Here is a 16,197-nt window from a genome sequence, read left to right as displayed (position 1 = left end):
GATGCTATCTTTGGGTTACGACAGATGATGGAAAAATATCGAGAGAAACAAAGGGAGCTACATCTGGTATTTATTGATCTGGAGAAAGCATATGATAGAGTGCCAAGGCAAGAAGTCTGGAGGTGTCTGAGGGAGAAGAAGGTGCCGGAGAAATATGTCAGGTTGGTGCGGGAAATGTACAGAAATGTGAAGACAAGTGTTCGGACCTGTTTGGGACAGACAGAAAGTTTTCAAGTAACAGTTGGCTTCCATCAAGGGTCAGCATTAAGTCCGTTTCTGTTTAATATTGTGATGGAGGTGGTAACAGAGGAGGTGAGAGAAGATGCACCTTGGACAATGTTGTATGCAGATGACATCTTGCTGTGTGTAGATTCAAGAGAAGAAGCGGAAACTAAACTGGAAAGATGGAGAAAAGTACTGGAAGAGAGAGGTATGAGACTGAGCAGAAGTAAGACAGAGTATATGTGTTGCGCAGTGGGCGGTGGCCAGGAGACAGATATGGAGCTGGAAGGAAATGTCATCAGGAAGGTGAGAGACTTTAGATACTTAGGTTCAATAGTGGAAGAAGATGGAGGAGCTGAGAAGGAAGTGGGATGCAGGATACAAGCGGGTTGGAGGAACTGGAGGGAGATGGCTGGAGTGTTATGCGATAAGAAGGTGCCGATCAATCTGAAAGGCAAAATTTATAGGACAGTAGTGAGGCCAGCTATGACATATGCTATAGAAACTGTGGCCCTGAGGAAAAATAACATCAGCAGGATGGAAGTAGCAGAGATGAGAATGCTTAGGTGGATGTGCGGTGTGACCAGAAAGGATCATCTGAGAAATGACTATGTCAGGGGAACAGTGAAAGTTACGAACTTAGGAGCGAAAATACAGGAGGCAAGGTTGAGATGGTTTGGTCATGTGATGAGGAGGGAGGACGAATATGTGGGAAGAAGGGTCATGCAGATGGATGTGCAAGGAAGGCGGAAGCGTGGGCGGCCAAAGAAGAGATGGAGGGAGCTGGTAGAAGAGGACTTGAAGATGAAGAACTTGGATGTGGTGACAGCCCAAGACAGGAAGGTGTGGAGGAGACTCATTATCAACAGTGACCCCACTTAAGTGGGAGAAGCTGTAGAAGAAGAAGAAGATTGATAGCTCTCTCTCATATTCTACATTTTCTCATATACCACAAATAAATTAAAAATTCTCAATTCTCATGATCTCTCTCTCTTTCTAACATGCTGTTTAAGGCAGTTATCCCTCAGAGGCCCCTAAACTCTGTCTTCCATGTTTTCAGATGCTTATGTTCTCCCTTCAAGTCTATCTTGTCATAATTAAAATAATATTAATAATAATAACTTGTTTAGATTTTGAAAAGTATAGATTTCAGATGGTAATCAGTTTTTGTTATAATTACACAGGTGAAACTCCATCTCCAATCATTCCACATCCAGATCCTAAAGATATCAATATATTATCAGAGTTGCATTATGTTATAATTGGAATAACAGTGGGCACTTTAGTTGTTTGCACCATTTCAGCATGTGTCATCAAGAAAAAGATAAAAGAAAGTATGTATAATTATGTAATAATGTATGTTAGTTAGTCGTTGTAGGACAGAATATTCCAAGAAAATTGTTGACTTGGTAGCTATGATAGGATCTGAGTAGCCATAGTTCACTCCAAAAAAATCATAACTAAGCTACCAACTCTGCAATAAAATAAACATTTTCTATACAAGGGTGGTCTGAAAAGTTCTTGGCCTTGACAGTAGATGGCAACACTATCGGCAAGATTTTTTTTTCTAAGTTGGTACATCTGTCATAAGCATCCATGTGAAATTGCAAGTCATTCTATCAAGTAGTTTGTTTTATACAGCTGCCTGAAGCAAAAGTATTGTCTGTATCCCTTGAAATGGATAAATTGAGTATCATGTGATTATAAAACTCCTTGTAAAAGAAGGTTTAATGCCAAAAGAAATTCATTTGAAGTTCATAAAGGTTTATGGGCACTCTTCTCCTTCGTTTCTGACAATTAAGAAATGGGTTGCCGAGTTTAAACATGGCCGTACCAGCCTTGAAGATGATCCACATGAAGGATGTCCATAAAATATGACAACACCAGAAATCATTGATCAAGTGCACAATATGGTACTGGATGATCGGCAAGTCAAAGTGCGTGAAATTGCTGAGACTATAGGCATTTCAAAAGAACATGTAGGATATATTTTGTATGAAGAATTGCAAATGAAAAAGCTTTGCACAAGATGGGTGCCGTGCTTGCTCACAACAGATCAAAAATGCACTCACATGAAAATCTCTGAACAGTGCTTGGAGCTTTTTAACAAGAATAAAACAGATTTTGTGCGTTGATTTATTACTATGAATGAGACTTGGATTCACCATTACTCACCAGAATCTAAACAGCAGCCAAAACAGTGGACAGAAGCCGATTATTCAGTGCCAAAGAAGACAAAGTTGGTTCCATCAGTAGGAAAGGTGTTTTGGGATGCTAAAGGCATTTTGTTCATTAATTATCTTGTAAAAGGGTAAAACAATAACCGGAGAATATTATTCCGATCTTTTAATCAGACTAGACGAAAAAATCCGTGAGGAAAAGACCCAGTTTGCAGAAGTAAAAAAACCGATTGAGACTTTTAAACTGTTGAGAGGTGGTTACAGGGTTGACACTGGGGAGTTCTTTCGCTTGGTTGAACAGCAGGAAGGAGTGATGACAAAAGGCCATCCCTGGAAGTTACGAAAGTAAACTGTGAGCAAGAGGGTGAGGAGTGGTTTCTTTGCATGGAGGGTGGTTGAACTGTGGAATGCATTGCCTGATGGAGTGGTGAGAGCGAGAACGGTCAATGAGTTTGAGGAGGTATGATAGACTTTGTGTTTCTTAGGGGGGGGGGACCTCCCCTCGATGAGTCTTGATAGACTTTATGTTCTTAGGAAGGACCTCCCACGATGAGTCTTTTGACTCCATGGAGGCCTGAATAATAATAATAATCAGGACAGTGCACCTATCCACAAAGGTGTTTTGGCAATGGGAAAATTAAGGGATCTGCACTATGAATTGTTGGAACATCCACCCTATTCCCCAAATTTGGCTCCCTCTGACTTCTATCTCTTCCCACAACTAAAACTTTTCCTTGCTGGTCAGTGTTTTTCTTTGAATCAAGAGATGATTGCAGCTGTAGAGGGGTATTTTGCAGATCTTACTGAGAACCACTACAGGGATGGGATAATGGCACTGGAGCATCACTGGAATAAATGTATTAGTCTTAAGGGAGATTATGTTGATAAATAAAAATAATTTTGAAATTATAAATTTGTTTTTTCGTTGTTAGGCTGAGAACATTTCAGACCAACCTCGTATTAGATCAGTGTAATAGACAGTGATTACAGTTAATTTTAATAACGATCATTAAATAATTTACTATTATTTTTCAAAAAAATATTTCCAATTTTCTGCACTGTAATGGAAGTATTGCACAGGCACCATTTTTTTTTTAACTTCTTTGCTAGAGTTTATTTTTTAAAAAGGTATATTAAATACCAATTTTTACAAAAACTGCATTGGAAATGTACTGAAATCATTTAACTTTGATAATAGTTGAGGATATATGATATGAGATTAAAGCAAACAGGATAAATATTTTGTGTGATGTTATGTGCTTGGGAATGTGGATGATGGGAGTGAAATTTTTAAAAAAACTAGTTCGATAAATAAAAAAAAAGAAATTTTGCCATTTTGGAGATTTAAATTGTGGAAATATTGTAAGTAAGAAATAGCATTTGAAAGCATGCTAATTTCATTAGTAAGCTTTCAAAGAAATTTCTGAGAGAGAATTATTTAGATAACATGTGACAGAAAGAGAGAACAAGAATTGATAATATTGTTTTTTTATAGCATTTGTTTTATTTTAGACTCACCTGTTGTCATATGTTAAGGTAATAAATTTTACTGATTTAAACATAAACTTAGTAAGAACTAACTTTATTAAAGCATTTATTTCTAAACATAACAATAGTATCTTCAGAATTAACACATTAACTGTAGAAGCAATATTTGAATCTTTCAAAAAAAGAAATAAAATGATAGTAATAAATAACATAAAAATATACCAATCAATTAATTAATATTGTTATTAGTGCTTGACCTCCATTCAGCATATCCACATTCACCACACTCTCGGGCAATGCATTCCACTCACTAACCACTCTTTGTCAAATAATCTGCTCCTCACCCACTTGCTCACACTTTCCTTATAAAGTTTCCAGCAGTGGCCTCTTGTTCTGTGAAAATTTCTTGGTAACAAATCTTACTAGTTTATGTTGTTTCAATCTTATCCATTCTCTTCCTCGTATTCATGAGGCATTGTAAATTGCATTGTTTCAGTCAGTCTTTGTACCCTGCATTCTAAAAACCAGATACAACCTTATTCCTGCAGAGGTTTCTGTGGTTAAGAAGTTCAATATAATTATTCCGGTTTTGTGACCACATGTTTATTAAAGAAAACTGTTTTTAAAACTAAACAAGTATAGTTTCGTTAGTCATCAGACTAACATCTTCAGGGGTAAAGAGAACTAAAAGTTTAAAGCACAAACTACTAGAAATTAAGAAAATTAATTCATTTGTTGGTATTGTGAACATCAAATCAGTTTGTTAAAAAAAACCGAATAACAGATCTATACAACCGTTAATGGGTGTTAGCTGGAGACAATGCTATTTGTTGTCGCATTCTGTGATTCACACTCACTCTGTCTGAGGTCTGAAATTGGTAAATTTTTAATAAATGATGACTAAACTTGATTTAAAATCAAACCTTGGTTTTTGTTGCATTGCATAGGAATTTTAATCGTATTTGCTGCCTCTTTGAATTATTTTCTTGTGAAACAATTCTTATCTATATAGGACATGTTTGTTCTATTCCAGAGTACATCATGACCGGTAGAGGATGTGTGAAATGCCAATCCCGATTTATGTTCTCTCTTATTTTGTATGTCCTTTTGATGTTTGCTCATGAGGATTTCTCCTGATCTCCTTGTCTGGCCCACATAGCAGATGCCACAGGAACAGTGAATATTATAAACCCGTTTTTTTTCATTGGGTGATGTGGAGGTTTGGGAGGATGAAGAGATCTTGATATTTTTTCAAGTGGCAGGAAAGCCACTTTTATGTTGTATTTGTAGAAGTTTGACTAATTTATCTATTACATTCTTGATATAAGGAAGGGTGACTGCGTTCTTGAAATAGAGTGATCCGGATGATTGCCTCAGTTTTTGGAGACTTCCCCCTTCATTTATATAATGAAACTGGTCTGGGTGGTAGCTCTTCTTATAATGCATAGCATTATACATGTCTGTAAGGACTCTGTATTATGGGATACTAAGGCAAGTGATGCAAAGTCATTAGCTTCTATTTACAAGTTACGCAATCGTGAATTACTTCACGTACAAACTTTGTTTGTTTGCTTACCCTTGGATAAAGGATTAAACCAAGAATATGATTTCTTGTCGTCTTTAATTTACAAAAGTGGGTCGATAACAGTGGTATTCTTTGTGCTTGTCAACATGGGTTTCTTAAAGAGAGATCTTGTTTTACAAACTTGCTTATGTACTATAACAAGTTGACTAATGTATTGGACAGGTAAGATGCATATACAGTGGTATGCAAAAGCTATGATAGACTGCCACACCACAAGTTGGTCACACAACTGAAGCAGATGGGATTTAATGATTTAACTCACCTATCCAACTCACCACTAGTGAGTTGGATAGGTGAGTGGCTATCGGATAGGTATCAGCAAGTTGTGTATGGGGTAGGAGGACTATACCAAATTAGGGAAGTCACTAGTGGTGTGCCACAAAAGTTTTGGGGGTATTGCTATTTTTTATTATTATTATTATTATTTGACGCCTCCAGGGAGTCCAAGATTTATTGAGGGAGAGCACCTACTCTACAACTCTCCGTCTCCACCACTCAATCCACCAACCACAGTGAACTGCATCATTAACTCCTGCCTAACACATCCTAATAACCAGCACCCTAGGATCCAGTTCACCTTGGGAGGAAAAAGAATCAACATTCTCCCTTTCACAGACACCTTGTTTATACACCAACCTGATGGAACTCCTTGGTATTCTCAATTTACAGAAAACCCACACCCAAGCATATATCGTTGCTCTCAACAGTATGGGATTATTTAAACCCTGTATAACACACAATATTGATTAGCTCCAATAATAATTGATTAGCTCCAATAATAATGCCCTCATCACTGAACTTGAACACATTAATAACACATTCTTAGTCAATGGCTACAATCCAAATTCAAACCATATTAACCCCAAAACTCCCCCCCCCCTTAACAACAGAGACTACACCAAATCTATTCCATCCCATATATCTGAGGCACATCTGAAAAACTAGCAAAAATCTTTAAAAGATATAAGAATTCCTGACATTTGCTATAGAACCTTGGTTTCCAGCCCTAATATTGGTAGACTTTCTCTCAAAATTGCCAATCCTCATGACATAAGAGTGACTTTCAAGCCCATTGTGACTATATGAGCTCTATTATTCACCTAAAAACCACAACCCTTTCAATAAACATCCTGGAGTTTACAATATTCCATGTTCCTGTGGCCTTGCTTACATAGGGCAAACATCTAGAAGTTTGGAAATTAGACAAAAAGAGCATACCAGAGATGTTAATAACAACAGAGAAGACAACTCAGGCATAGCTTTCCACTTCATCCATAATACTGAATGAGACAAGAGCTCCATGCCTTACATAGAAGACAAATTCAGTGCCTGCAACATCAAAGAGTCTATGATGATTATCCACTTGTAAGGCATACACAACAGAAACCAGGGAATGATTTTATGTGATATTTGAAAGTCACTTTGTAGATCTTTCCACACGTCAGACTTTAACTTTTCTGCCAACTATTATTCATATCTACTGAACAATGACTAACTCGCTTCCATGCTTCAGGCTCTTCCATGTATTTTTTGCTCTTTCTTCCTAACCATGAAGAAGAGACCACTAGCATATGCGGCAAAATAAACTAGTTGATTTAACTATTTGGTTTTCCTGAGAGTGAATGGATTCAAGGAGAGGATAGGTTTTGTGTGTATGATGATTGATTTGGGTCTCCCACGATGAGTCTCCAGACTCCATGGAGATGCCATAAATAATAATAATAAACTATTTATGTTATCATGACCTATTAAACCCAGTGTCAGTTATCTTTTGTCACAGTTATCGACTGTATGATCATGATGTGGAATATGCAGTTATGTTCAAGATATCATCATGGCTTTATTATTAACCCCAGACTTCCACGGAGTCAAAAGACTCATTGCAGGAGTTACACACACACACACACACACACACATCAAAGCCCGTCAAACTGTGCAATAAACTCATTCAGTGTATCTGCATTCACCAGTCAGGCAATGCAATCCACTGACCAACTATTCTCCATGCAAAGAACCTGCTCCTTATGTCCCTGTTCACACCTTCCAAAGATGTCTCCTTGTTCTACCCACCTTCTCCAATTTTACAAAACATTTCTTCCACATTAACCTGCTAACAACCCTTCATCAATTTAAATGTCTCAATCATATTCACTCTCTTCCTCTTATTCACAAGGATTTGCAAGCTGCATTACCACAATCAACCTTCACGTCCTGCCTTAGCCAGTCTTCTCTGGACCCTTTCAGATATATCATCACCACCATGAAAACCAGGGCACCAAATCTGCACACAATATAAATATGAGACCTGATCAAGGCCTTACACAATAGAACCAGAGCCTCTTTATTTCTGCATGTTAAGGTCCTCTGCATCATTGCCATAATCTGATGTGATGACTTCACAACTTGTGCAATGCGACCTCTGAACTTCAGATCCTTGTCCATGCCACTCAGAGTTCTCCTGTCTCCTCAACTTCCTTCAAATTTTCCTCACAAATTGTGTACTTTGAATACCATTGCTGCCTACCAAAGTGCAGAACCTTACACTTTGCAAAAGATTGAACTTCTATACTCATACAATCTATTCAAGTCCTCCTGTAAGCCCATGGCTTCTGCTTGATTCTTCATCTCTCTCCTCAGTTTTGCATCATCCACAAACAGTTATATATCACCTTTCTTTTAGTGTTGCATGGTGATCAGCATTCATTTTAGAAATTATGGACTTTACAACTGTGTTAAAAATAACTCTTTTAATATCCCGACGTTACGATCTTCATATTAAGATCATCATCTGGAGCATATACAAATACACAAGCACAAGCTGAGTTACATTACATACAGTGAGTAAAGACACAATGAATTTGATCACAAGTTAATCTACTGGCATGACCTCTAGTGGAAACAAAAAATAATTATTTAGAAATTACATCAAGCTAAATTCTATTTATGATAACATGGATAAACATTCTTTCTTACAGATAGTTTTCTTTTAGTAACAATGATGTCCTATTTTTAGCATTACAATTGTTATTTTTGATTTAGGATCCTGGATTTTCTAGTCCTGTTTATAGTTGCTCTTAGAGAGGAAGGTTCCGTGGGTCGAATATGTGCCTTCCATATGTTTGGGATTTTTAGGCCATCATTATTGTTCAGATTGGGGTGGTTGATAATAATCTCACATGCTTCCTTGAATTTGCATTCATACCATGCTTTGGTGTGATGTAGACAACTAGTGCTTTTCCAGTCAATTCTATGTAAGGTGTTCAGGGCATGATCAGAAAGGCCAGCTTCACCATAATTATTATATTTAATGTGTCGTTTATGTTCTTTTTGTCTGATAGGAATTGTGTGTCCTGTTTCCCCTATATATGGTATATTACAAGTGCAATAAATACGGTATACTCCAGGGTGGGCCAGCGGAGGGAGTGGGTCTTTGGATGAGTTGAGTAAGCTTTTTAGTTTTGCAGGATGTTTAAAGGTGGCTTTGAGGTTGTATTTTTGTAGTATTCTGTTTATTTAATCTGATGTCCCTTTAATGTACAGAATGGTTATAGTTTTATTTGTAGTCTGGTTTGTCTTTGTTTTTAATTGAGGTCTTGTAGAGAATTTTGTTAATAGTGTTTTCGTTGTACCCATTTTTTTGAAAAGTATTGCTGATAATTTTAAATTCATCTTTCAGTGCATGTTCACTAGAGCAGATCTTCAGAGACCTGTTTTTTAGAGTATTAATGAGACCTAGTTTTTGTGTTGGGTGGTGGTGGTAGGAGTTTATGTGTATATATATTGGCCAGTGTGTGTCGGTTTCCTGTAAACAGTGAAGGAAAGATTGCCAGAAGGAAGATGTGTGACAAGTGTATTCTGTTTTTCAATCTCAATTGTGAACTGTATGCATTTGTGTTGTTTGTTTAGGTGGCTAAGGAATGTGTCTAGTGTCTTCTGGCCATGGGACCAGATCGCAAAAACATTGTCAATGTATCTAAGCCAAACTTTGGGTTTTAAAGGAGAGAATCTAGAGCATGTTGTTCAAAATGTTCCATATAAAAATTAGCAAATGGGGGGGGGATAATGGCAAGCCCATGTCTGTGCCTTTTTTTTTTTTTTTTTTTTTTTTTTTGTAGGTAGAAAGCGTTTTGCCATACAAACTAACCACAACGTAATACATGCACAAAGAGCGCCATGATGTCTGGAGGGAATTTGTTCTGTAAAAGAAGGAGATTGTGTCATTGATTGGGGCATTCGTAAAGAGGGCAGAGACATCAAAACTGACTAATAAATCATCTTTTTTTTTTCCTTAAAAAAAAAAAAAAAAAAAAAAAAATTAGTTAGTATCACCAGTTAAACCCATCCCAATATCATTAGTATACAAATTAAATAAAATGGTCCCAAAACAGACCCTTGCAGAGCATTACTAGTGACTTCTTCTTTGATACTGCACCTTCATATACAATTTGTTGATACCTATCTGAGAGCCAGTTGTCTATCATCATCATCATCAAATTCCTGACATTTACCTTTCAGGGGTGTACCCTTCAAGTCCGTGTGGTTAGCCTAGTGGCTTTGCACTTTGCAACCATATGCCTGGGGAAGGAGTGTCCCAGGTTCGATTCCCATCGAAGACGTGAGGAACTTGAGGATCTTCCTCAGCCATAGCCAAGTTAGCCGGTCTTGGGCGTGGGCAGTAGGGTCTTTTCTGCTAGTTTATCTGGCGTTTTTCATCCCGCAAGCAGGAAAACTGGCCCCGTGAACATACGCTGCTACAGTCAAAAATATATCACCCCCCAGCGGCAGGCTAGGCGACAGGTCGGTTGGGAGTGGTACTAACAAGAAGTTGCATCTAAGTAACATGCAGACCCTATATGGGAAGTGGGAATAATGCATAGTGAGACCCTTCAGGGGTGTACAGGATATGATAGTACTACTTGAAAAACTTACCTCACTACTAACTTCCTATCTACAATTTTTCTCCAAATCAATCTGTTACCTGTCAAAGCTCCAACATTGTCAGATCTTATATTTCTATCTTCTAAGGCACTTTTTACCATATCAATCCACCTATATCTTAGTTTTCCTCTGGGTCTTTTTCCTGCCAGCCTAGCAGAGAATACTTATTTTGCTAATCTTTCCTCTCCATTCTGTTTAAGTGACCATAACACCTGAGATTAGCTCTGCTAACACATTCATAAATACTAACAATCAGTGGTGAGCTATAAGGGGCTCACGCAAGCCCTTTGTTAAATTTTTCTCAAATTTGCGAGTCCTTTGTTCTTGTTTAATGATCTTGTAGAACTAGAAAATACCACTGTAGAATGTATACATGCTACTATAATTGCTACTTTAAATTCATATAGATTTTCTGATAACTATATAAAATATCATTTAATTCATTTTGTTCTGATGGAGCTAGTGTAATGTTAGGAAACAAATCAGGTGTTGCAATCAAACTTCTACAAAAATTTCCCAATTTTGTGATTTGGCATTGCGCTCATCATTTACACTTAGCATTAGACGATTTGATAAAAAAAACATTAAAGAAATAAATCATTTCAAAATATTTATGGATAAATTATATGCTTTTCATCATCAATCACCAAAAAATCAACGAGAATTAAATACGATTGCAAAAAACCTTGTATCGAAATTTTAAAGATCAGCCGTGTATTTAGACCATGATGGACAGCTTGCAGCTAACGAACAGCTCTTGCTTTATGGAGAAATTATGGAGAAATTACCCAGCTTTATGCAAGCATTTACCATCGAACGATAAATATAAGGGCTTTTTAAACCGACTTCTCAATTTTTAAAAGATCTAGCATTAATGATTGATATCCTACAGGAATTATCATATCTGTCAGAAGCTCTAGTGGCAATATAAGTATTATAAGGGCTAAGTTATGTCCTTTTTTTTTTTTTTTTTTTTTTTGCTCGACGATGCGAGCCCTTTGTTAAAATTTCCATAGCTCACCACTGCTGCTAACAATGTCAATGTCAAGTTCTTTTCTAATATCCTCATTTTTAATATGATATTGTCATTGACGCCATCGGTTCATGCAATGGTAATACAAATAAAACTCATGGGAAGACTTTGGTAAGAACATAGAAAATAAATATGAAGAAGGTGGCAAGATATGCTGGAGTTGTTGAAGAAGCTCAGAAATGGAGGAAAGAGTGCTGTAAAAGGAATTAGAGAGATGATAAAAATGATATGAAAACTGGAGAAAAAGATAGAAAAAGATTCTGATTTTTCTATCCTTGCAGACAACCTCACCACATGCTCTCTGGCTGAATCTCCAAGGTTTGATTCCAGTTTTCAAACTTTTTCATGAATAATGTGTGTATATTTTAGTCTACAGTTCACATCTGAGAGCTGCTTAACTTTTATTCACTTTAAAATTTCTTACATGTTCTTCTTTTCAATATGAAATTCAGTTTCATCCTGCTCAAGACTAAATGGTGATCACTTCCAGTTTCAAATCCTCTGTACACTAGTGTCCTGCACCAGAGAGAAAACATCACTATCAACAATAACATAGTCAATGAGACCATTCTTATTCCTTGTGACTTCTCTCCATGTGAATTTGTGCACATTTTTATGTTGGAACATGATGTTAGCAATATCCAGTCCATGTCCTTAGCAGAAAACCAACAAGTATTTGCCATTATTATTTGCTTTGCTCTTTTCTCCAAATTTTTCCAAAATATTTTTGTATGTCTGACAATGATTTCCTACTCTGCTATTTAGATCCCCAACAAGGACCAACTTTTCTTTTTTCTCTGTGTCAGTTGCTTTCTCTAAAGCCTGAAAATATTTCTTCACTTCTACCTGAGGAGAACCTTCTGTGGGACCATAGGCACAAATAAGTCTCATTGTCCAGTTCCCCATTCTGATATTTCCCACATCACTTTACTTGAAATTGCCTGCCATTCAAGAAGATTAGCCTTGTATTTTGTGTTGAATACTATGGCTACTCCTTCTTTTCCTTGATTGTCATTGCCTGAATATAACATTTCGTATTTATTGCTCAGAAAGATATCACCAGTTTTTATATTTTTTGTTGTAGTCACTCCTATTTTTGTTGTAGTCACTCCTGTGTCGATCTGGTACATATCTAATTCCTCAGCTAGCTCCATTTCTTTGCCATTCAGGTTTCTTATGTTGATAGCACTGATCTTCAACTCTGGTGATATTGAGTTGGGGGGGGGGGGGTTAGGATTTGTTCCGGTAGCTGACTTTTCACTATTTGTCCTGGTTTCCTGGCAAAAACAATGGGGGGGGGGGGGGGCTTGTTTAACCGGGCCACGCCCCAGCCGACATGAAATTCTGTCATGTTGTACCATCATTTAATATCGTGGTTTAAGCCAATAGGAATACAATTTGATCGGCTAAATCCCAAATTGTCAGACTATCCCCCTTCATTCAGTGTCCAGGTGGATACCTAACAGGGTGCACTACGAGAAGGTAAGGATTGGACATTATGTCAGAAGCCCTGGTCGGTTCTCCACATTCCTTTAAAGGCTCTGTGGAGGTCTCCTCTCAGTTGTACAGCTTTGACTCTTAAGCATCCAGTTGTCTATTCACCTTACTAATCTATCATCTAGTCCCTCCTGCTCCAGTTTAGTTACCAGTTTGTGGTGTGGCAATCTTTCAACAGCTTCTGCAAATTCTAAGTAAAACTGTATATGCATTTTTTCCTTGTGCACATTCATTTCCTTGTGCACATTCATCACCTTGTTATAGTACATAAGCATTGGTGAAACAAGACCTGCCTTTAACAAACCTACTGACAAACACAGAGAATACTGCTATTATCAACCCACTACTTTTGTATCTCAGCTCTCACCAACCTCTCTAATTTTTTAACTACAGTTCCAGATATACTTATTGGCCTGTATTATGTCAACTTAACCTTATCACCACTTTTGTGAAGTGAAACAGTTTTATCTTCCTTCCACTCCTTTGGAACTTAAGCTATTGCAAGACACTTGTTAAACAAGTAGGTCAAGGCTGATGCTATCTCCCTGGAACATTCCCTTAAGACACATGGTGATATGTCATCAAGTGCTATTACATTGCCATTGAATTTACTTAACTCTTCATATACCTCTGCTTGCTCACTAGTAAGTCTTCTCTCATTTCATTCTCTACTTGAGCTTCTGATATCACACTGAGGATGAAGCACCACCCTGATGAACTGCTCACTGAATACCTCTACTATATCCTTGGCAGCAGTTACCAATTTACCACTTTCACCCATTATTATTATTATAATATAGGTATTTACATGGAGTCAGAAGACTTACTGTTCGAGATCCATTATTCAGACACTAGCCATCATTCACACAATACTTATCATACTTCTCCTTAAACTCATTCAACTGATGAAGCACCCACAACCACCTCTGGCAACCCATTCACCACTCTCCAAGCAAAAAATCTAATCCTAGCACTCTTGCTAACTTCACTTTTAGACAACTTCCACTGGTGACTCCTTCCCTTCATTCTTGCAATGTGCTGAAAAATGTCATTTGGATCAATCCTATAAAACTCTTTTAATAACTTAAATGCTTCTATCATGTCTCCTCTTTTTCACATATCAGCTAATTTTTAAAGCCTACAGACCATCAATTTTCCCTATTCTCATAGGGAAAATTCCACAGACCTGCCACAATTTTTTTCACTTGCCTTTGGATCCTCTTTAATGTGCTATTTTGGTTACGTTTGAAATATGTCCTCTGAACTTTAACTTCCACAATCACACCCAATTCTCTATCAGTGTCCTGCAGTTCAGTTCCATCAGTATAGTGCACAGCTTCTGATCTCTTCTCAAAGTGCATTATCTTACGCTTGGCTACATTAAACTGGCAGCCATTATTACCTTTGTCCATACTGCTAATCTGTTAAAGTCTTCCTACTGGACCTCTGTATTACCTTCATTTACCATTGCACTTCCCAGTTTAGCATTGTCAACAGCTGAAATTTCCTATCAGATCATTTCCTATATCGTTGATATATAAAATTAACAAGTTATACAAATTATACAGTTAAACAAATTATATAAGTTATGCGTTATAAGGAAAAAACTATTTATGCGTATGCATATTCAAAATTATTAAAATATACATTATATATTTTTTATAAAGCATGCTGATTTTGCATTATAACATTTCGTATTTATTGCTCAGAAAGATATCACCAGTTTTTATATTTTTTGTTTTAGTCATTCCTATTATGTCGATCTGGTACATATCTAATTCCTCAGCTAGCTCCATTTCTTTGCCATTCAGGTTTCTTATGCATAAGGTATTTTGTTTTCTGGTATTTTGTATTATTAAATTTATGTGGAATATTATTTCTTTTATGTGTCTTGCAAAATATATAAGTATTAATTACATATCTCAATAACAATATTTTGCATATTTTTCAGTGGATTATTAAAAAAAAAAAAAAAAACTCGGGATTAGAGATAGTTGTTGGAAGTTTTTCCACTTGGTTATGGTATAAATTAAAGATGCCAAGAAATTATATTCTTGGTTTAATCCTTTATCCAAGTGTAAACAAACAAAGTTTGCACCTGAAGTATTTTCAGGACTGGACAACTCGTATATAGAAGCTAATGACTTCACATATCCTTACAGACATGTATAATGCTATGCATTATGAGAAGGGTCACTACCCAGACCGGTTTCAACCTTGATTGAGGTCTCATCAGTGGTAGCCAGACCCAGAGGTGATTTGAAGTAATGCAGAAGTCATATTCCCATATATAAGTAGCCAAAAAATACTCTGGATTAGAGATAGTTGTTGGAAGTTTTTCCACTTGGTTATACTAGATGCAAAGAAATTATATTCTTGGTTTATTCCTTTATCCAAGTATTAAAGTGCCTGAAGTAACTAACTAACTTAGTGAAGACACTAAGACAAGTGATGTGAAGTCATTAGCTTCTATATACGAGTTGCCCAGTCCTGGAAATACTTCAGGAGCAAACTTTGTTTACTTACATTTGGATAAAGGATTAAACCAAGAATATAATTTCTTGGCATCTTTAATTTATATTTTTATAAAAAATATATGTTGTATCTCATTATGTAAAAACATTTTATTTTTTTTTTTTACATTTCTCATTTCAGAGAGTACTACTAATGACATCATTTGCTAATGGAATGGCTAGAAATATATCATAATTCCAGATAAAACTTTAGAGTAGATAAATTACCATCATCTTTTCATAACCATTCTTCTTTCTACTTAAAACATATTAAAAAAAAACCTCGCTAGGGTGTCTGATTTGCTAATTACTGCTCATATTGCAATTTTGCTGTCCTTACTAAGTTACTCTCCTGGCATGTTCTTTATACTCTTCATGCACCTGATTATTACCATTATTCATCTTGTGCTGCCTCCAAAGTACCTTCCTCTTCCAGATTTCATACTTAATTCCCTCATTCATCCATTTGACACCTACCTGATTTAACATTTTGATATTTGGGATGCATTCACACACTGATTCTGTTAAGTATTGCTTTTTTCAGTTCCCAAGAAATATTTCTTTCTTTTCTGCTCAACTCCTCATTCCATACTATAGCTCCAAACCTTCTAAGCTTCTCGTAATCACCAGCCTCACAATTCCACATATATCCTTTTTTCATAGAAGTCTTCATATGGATAGGGACATTCCAGGTGATCACTCTCACCAACTGGAGGGTGGGAAATCCCACTCATAATCACA

At 36.6% G+C, this 16,197-nt stretch overlaps 1 protein-coding gene across 3 annotated transcripts in view; it reads left to right on the top strand.

Annotated features, from left to right (window-relative positions):
- The window catches only part of LOC150108435 (uncharacterized), a 292,118-nt gene that overhangs the window by 233,578 nt on the left and 42,343 nt on the right, over positions 1-16,197 (top strand). Inside the window, exons 10-11 of one of the 3 annotated variants that reach the window (XM_090390778.1) lie at positions 1,407-1,556; positions 14,688-14,770. The exons of 1 other annotated variant lie outside the window; for it this stretch is intronic. In XM_090390778.1, coding sequence (XP_090246904.1) covers positions 1,407-1,556; positions 14,688-14,770 — 233 coding nt within the window. The remainder of the gene's footprint in view (positions 1-1,406; positions 1,557-14,687; positions 14,771-16,197) is intronic. One more of the 3 variants, XM_090390776.1, reaches the window with a different exon arrangement.

This window comes from Typopeltis vanoorti, chromosome 3 (assembly GCF_054136105.1).
Source record: "Typopeltis vanoorti isolate ZY-2024b chromosome 3, IOZ_Tvanoo_1.0, whole genome shotgun sequence".
NCBI lineage: Eukaryota > Metazoa > Arthropoda > Arachnida > Uropygi > Thelyphonidae > Typopeltis > Typopeltis vanoorti.
This window is presented reverse-complemented; position numbering and strand designations above follow the sequence as displayed.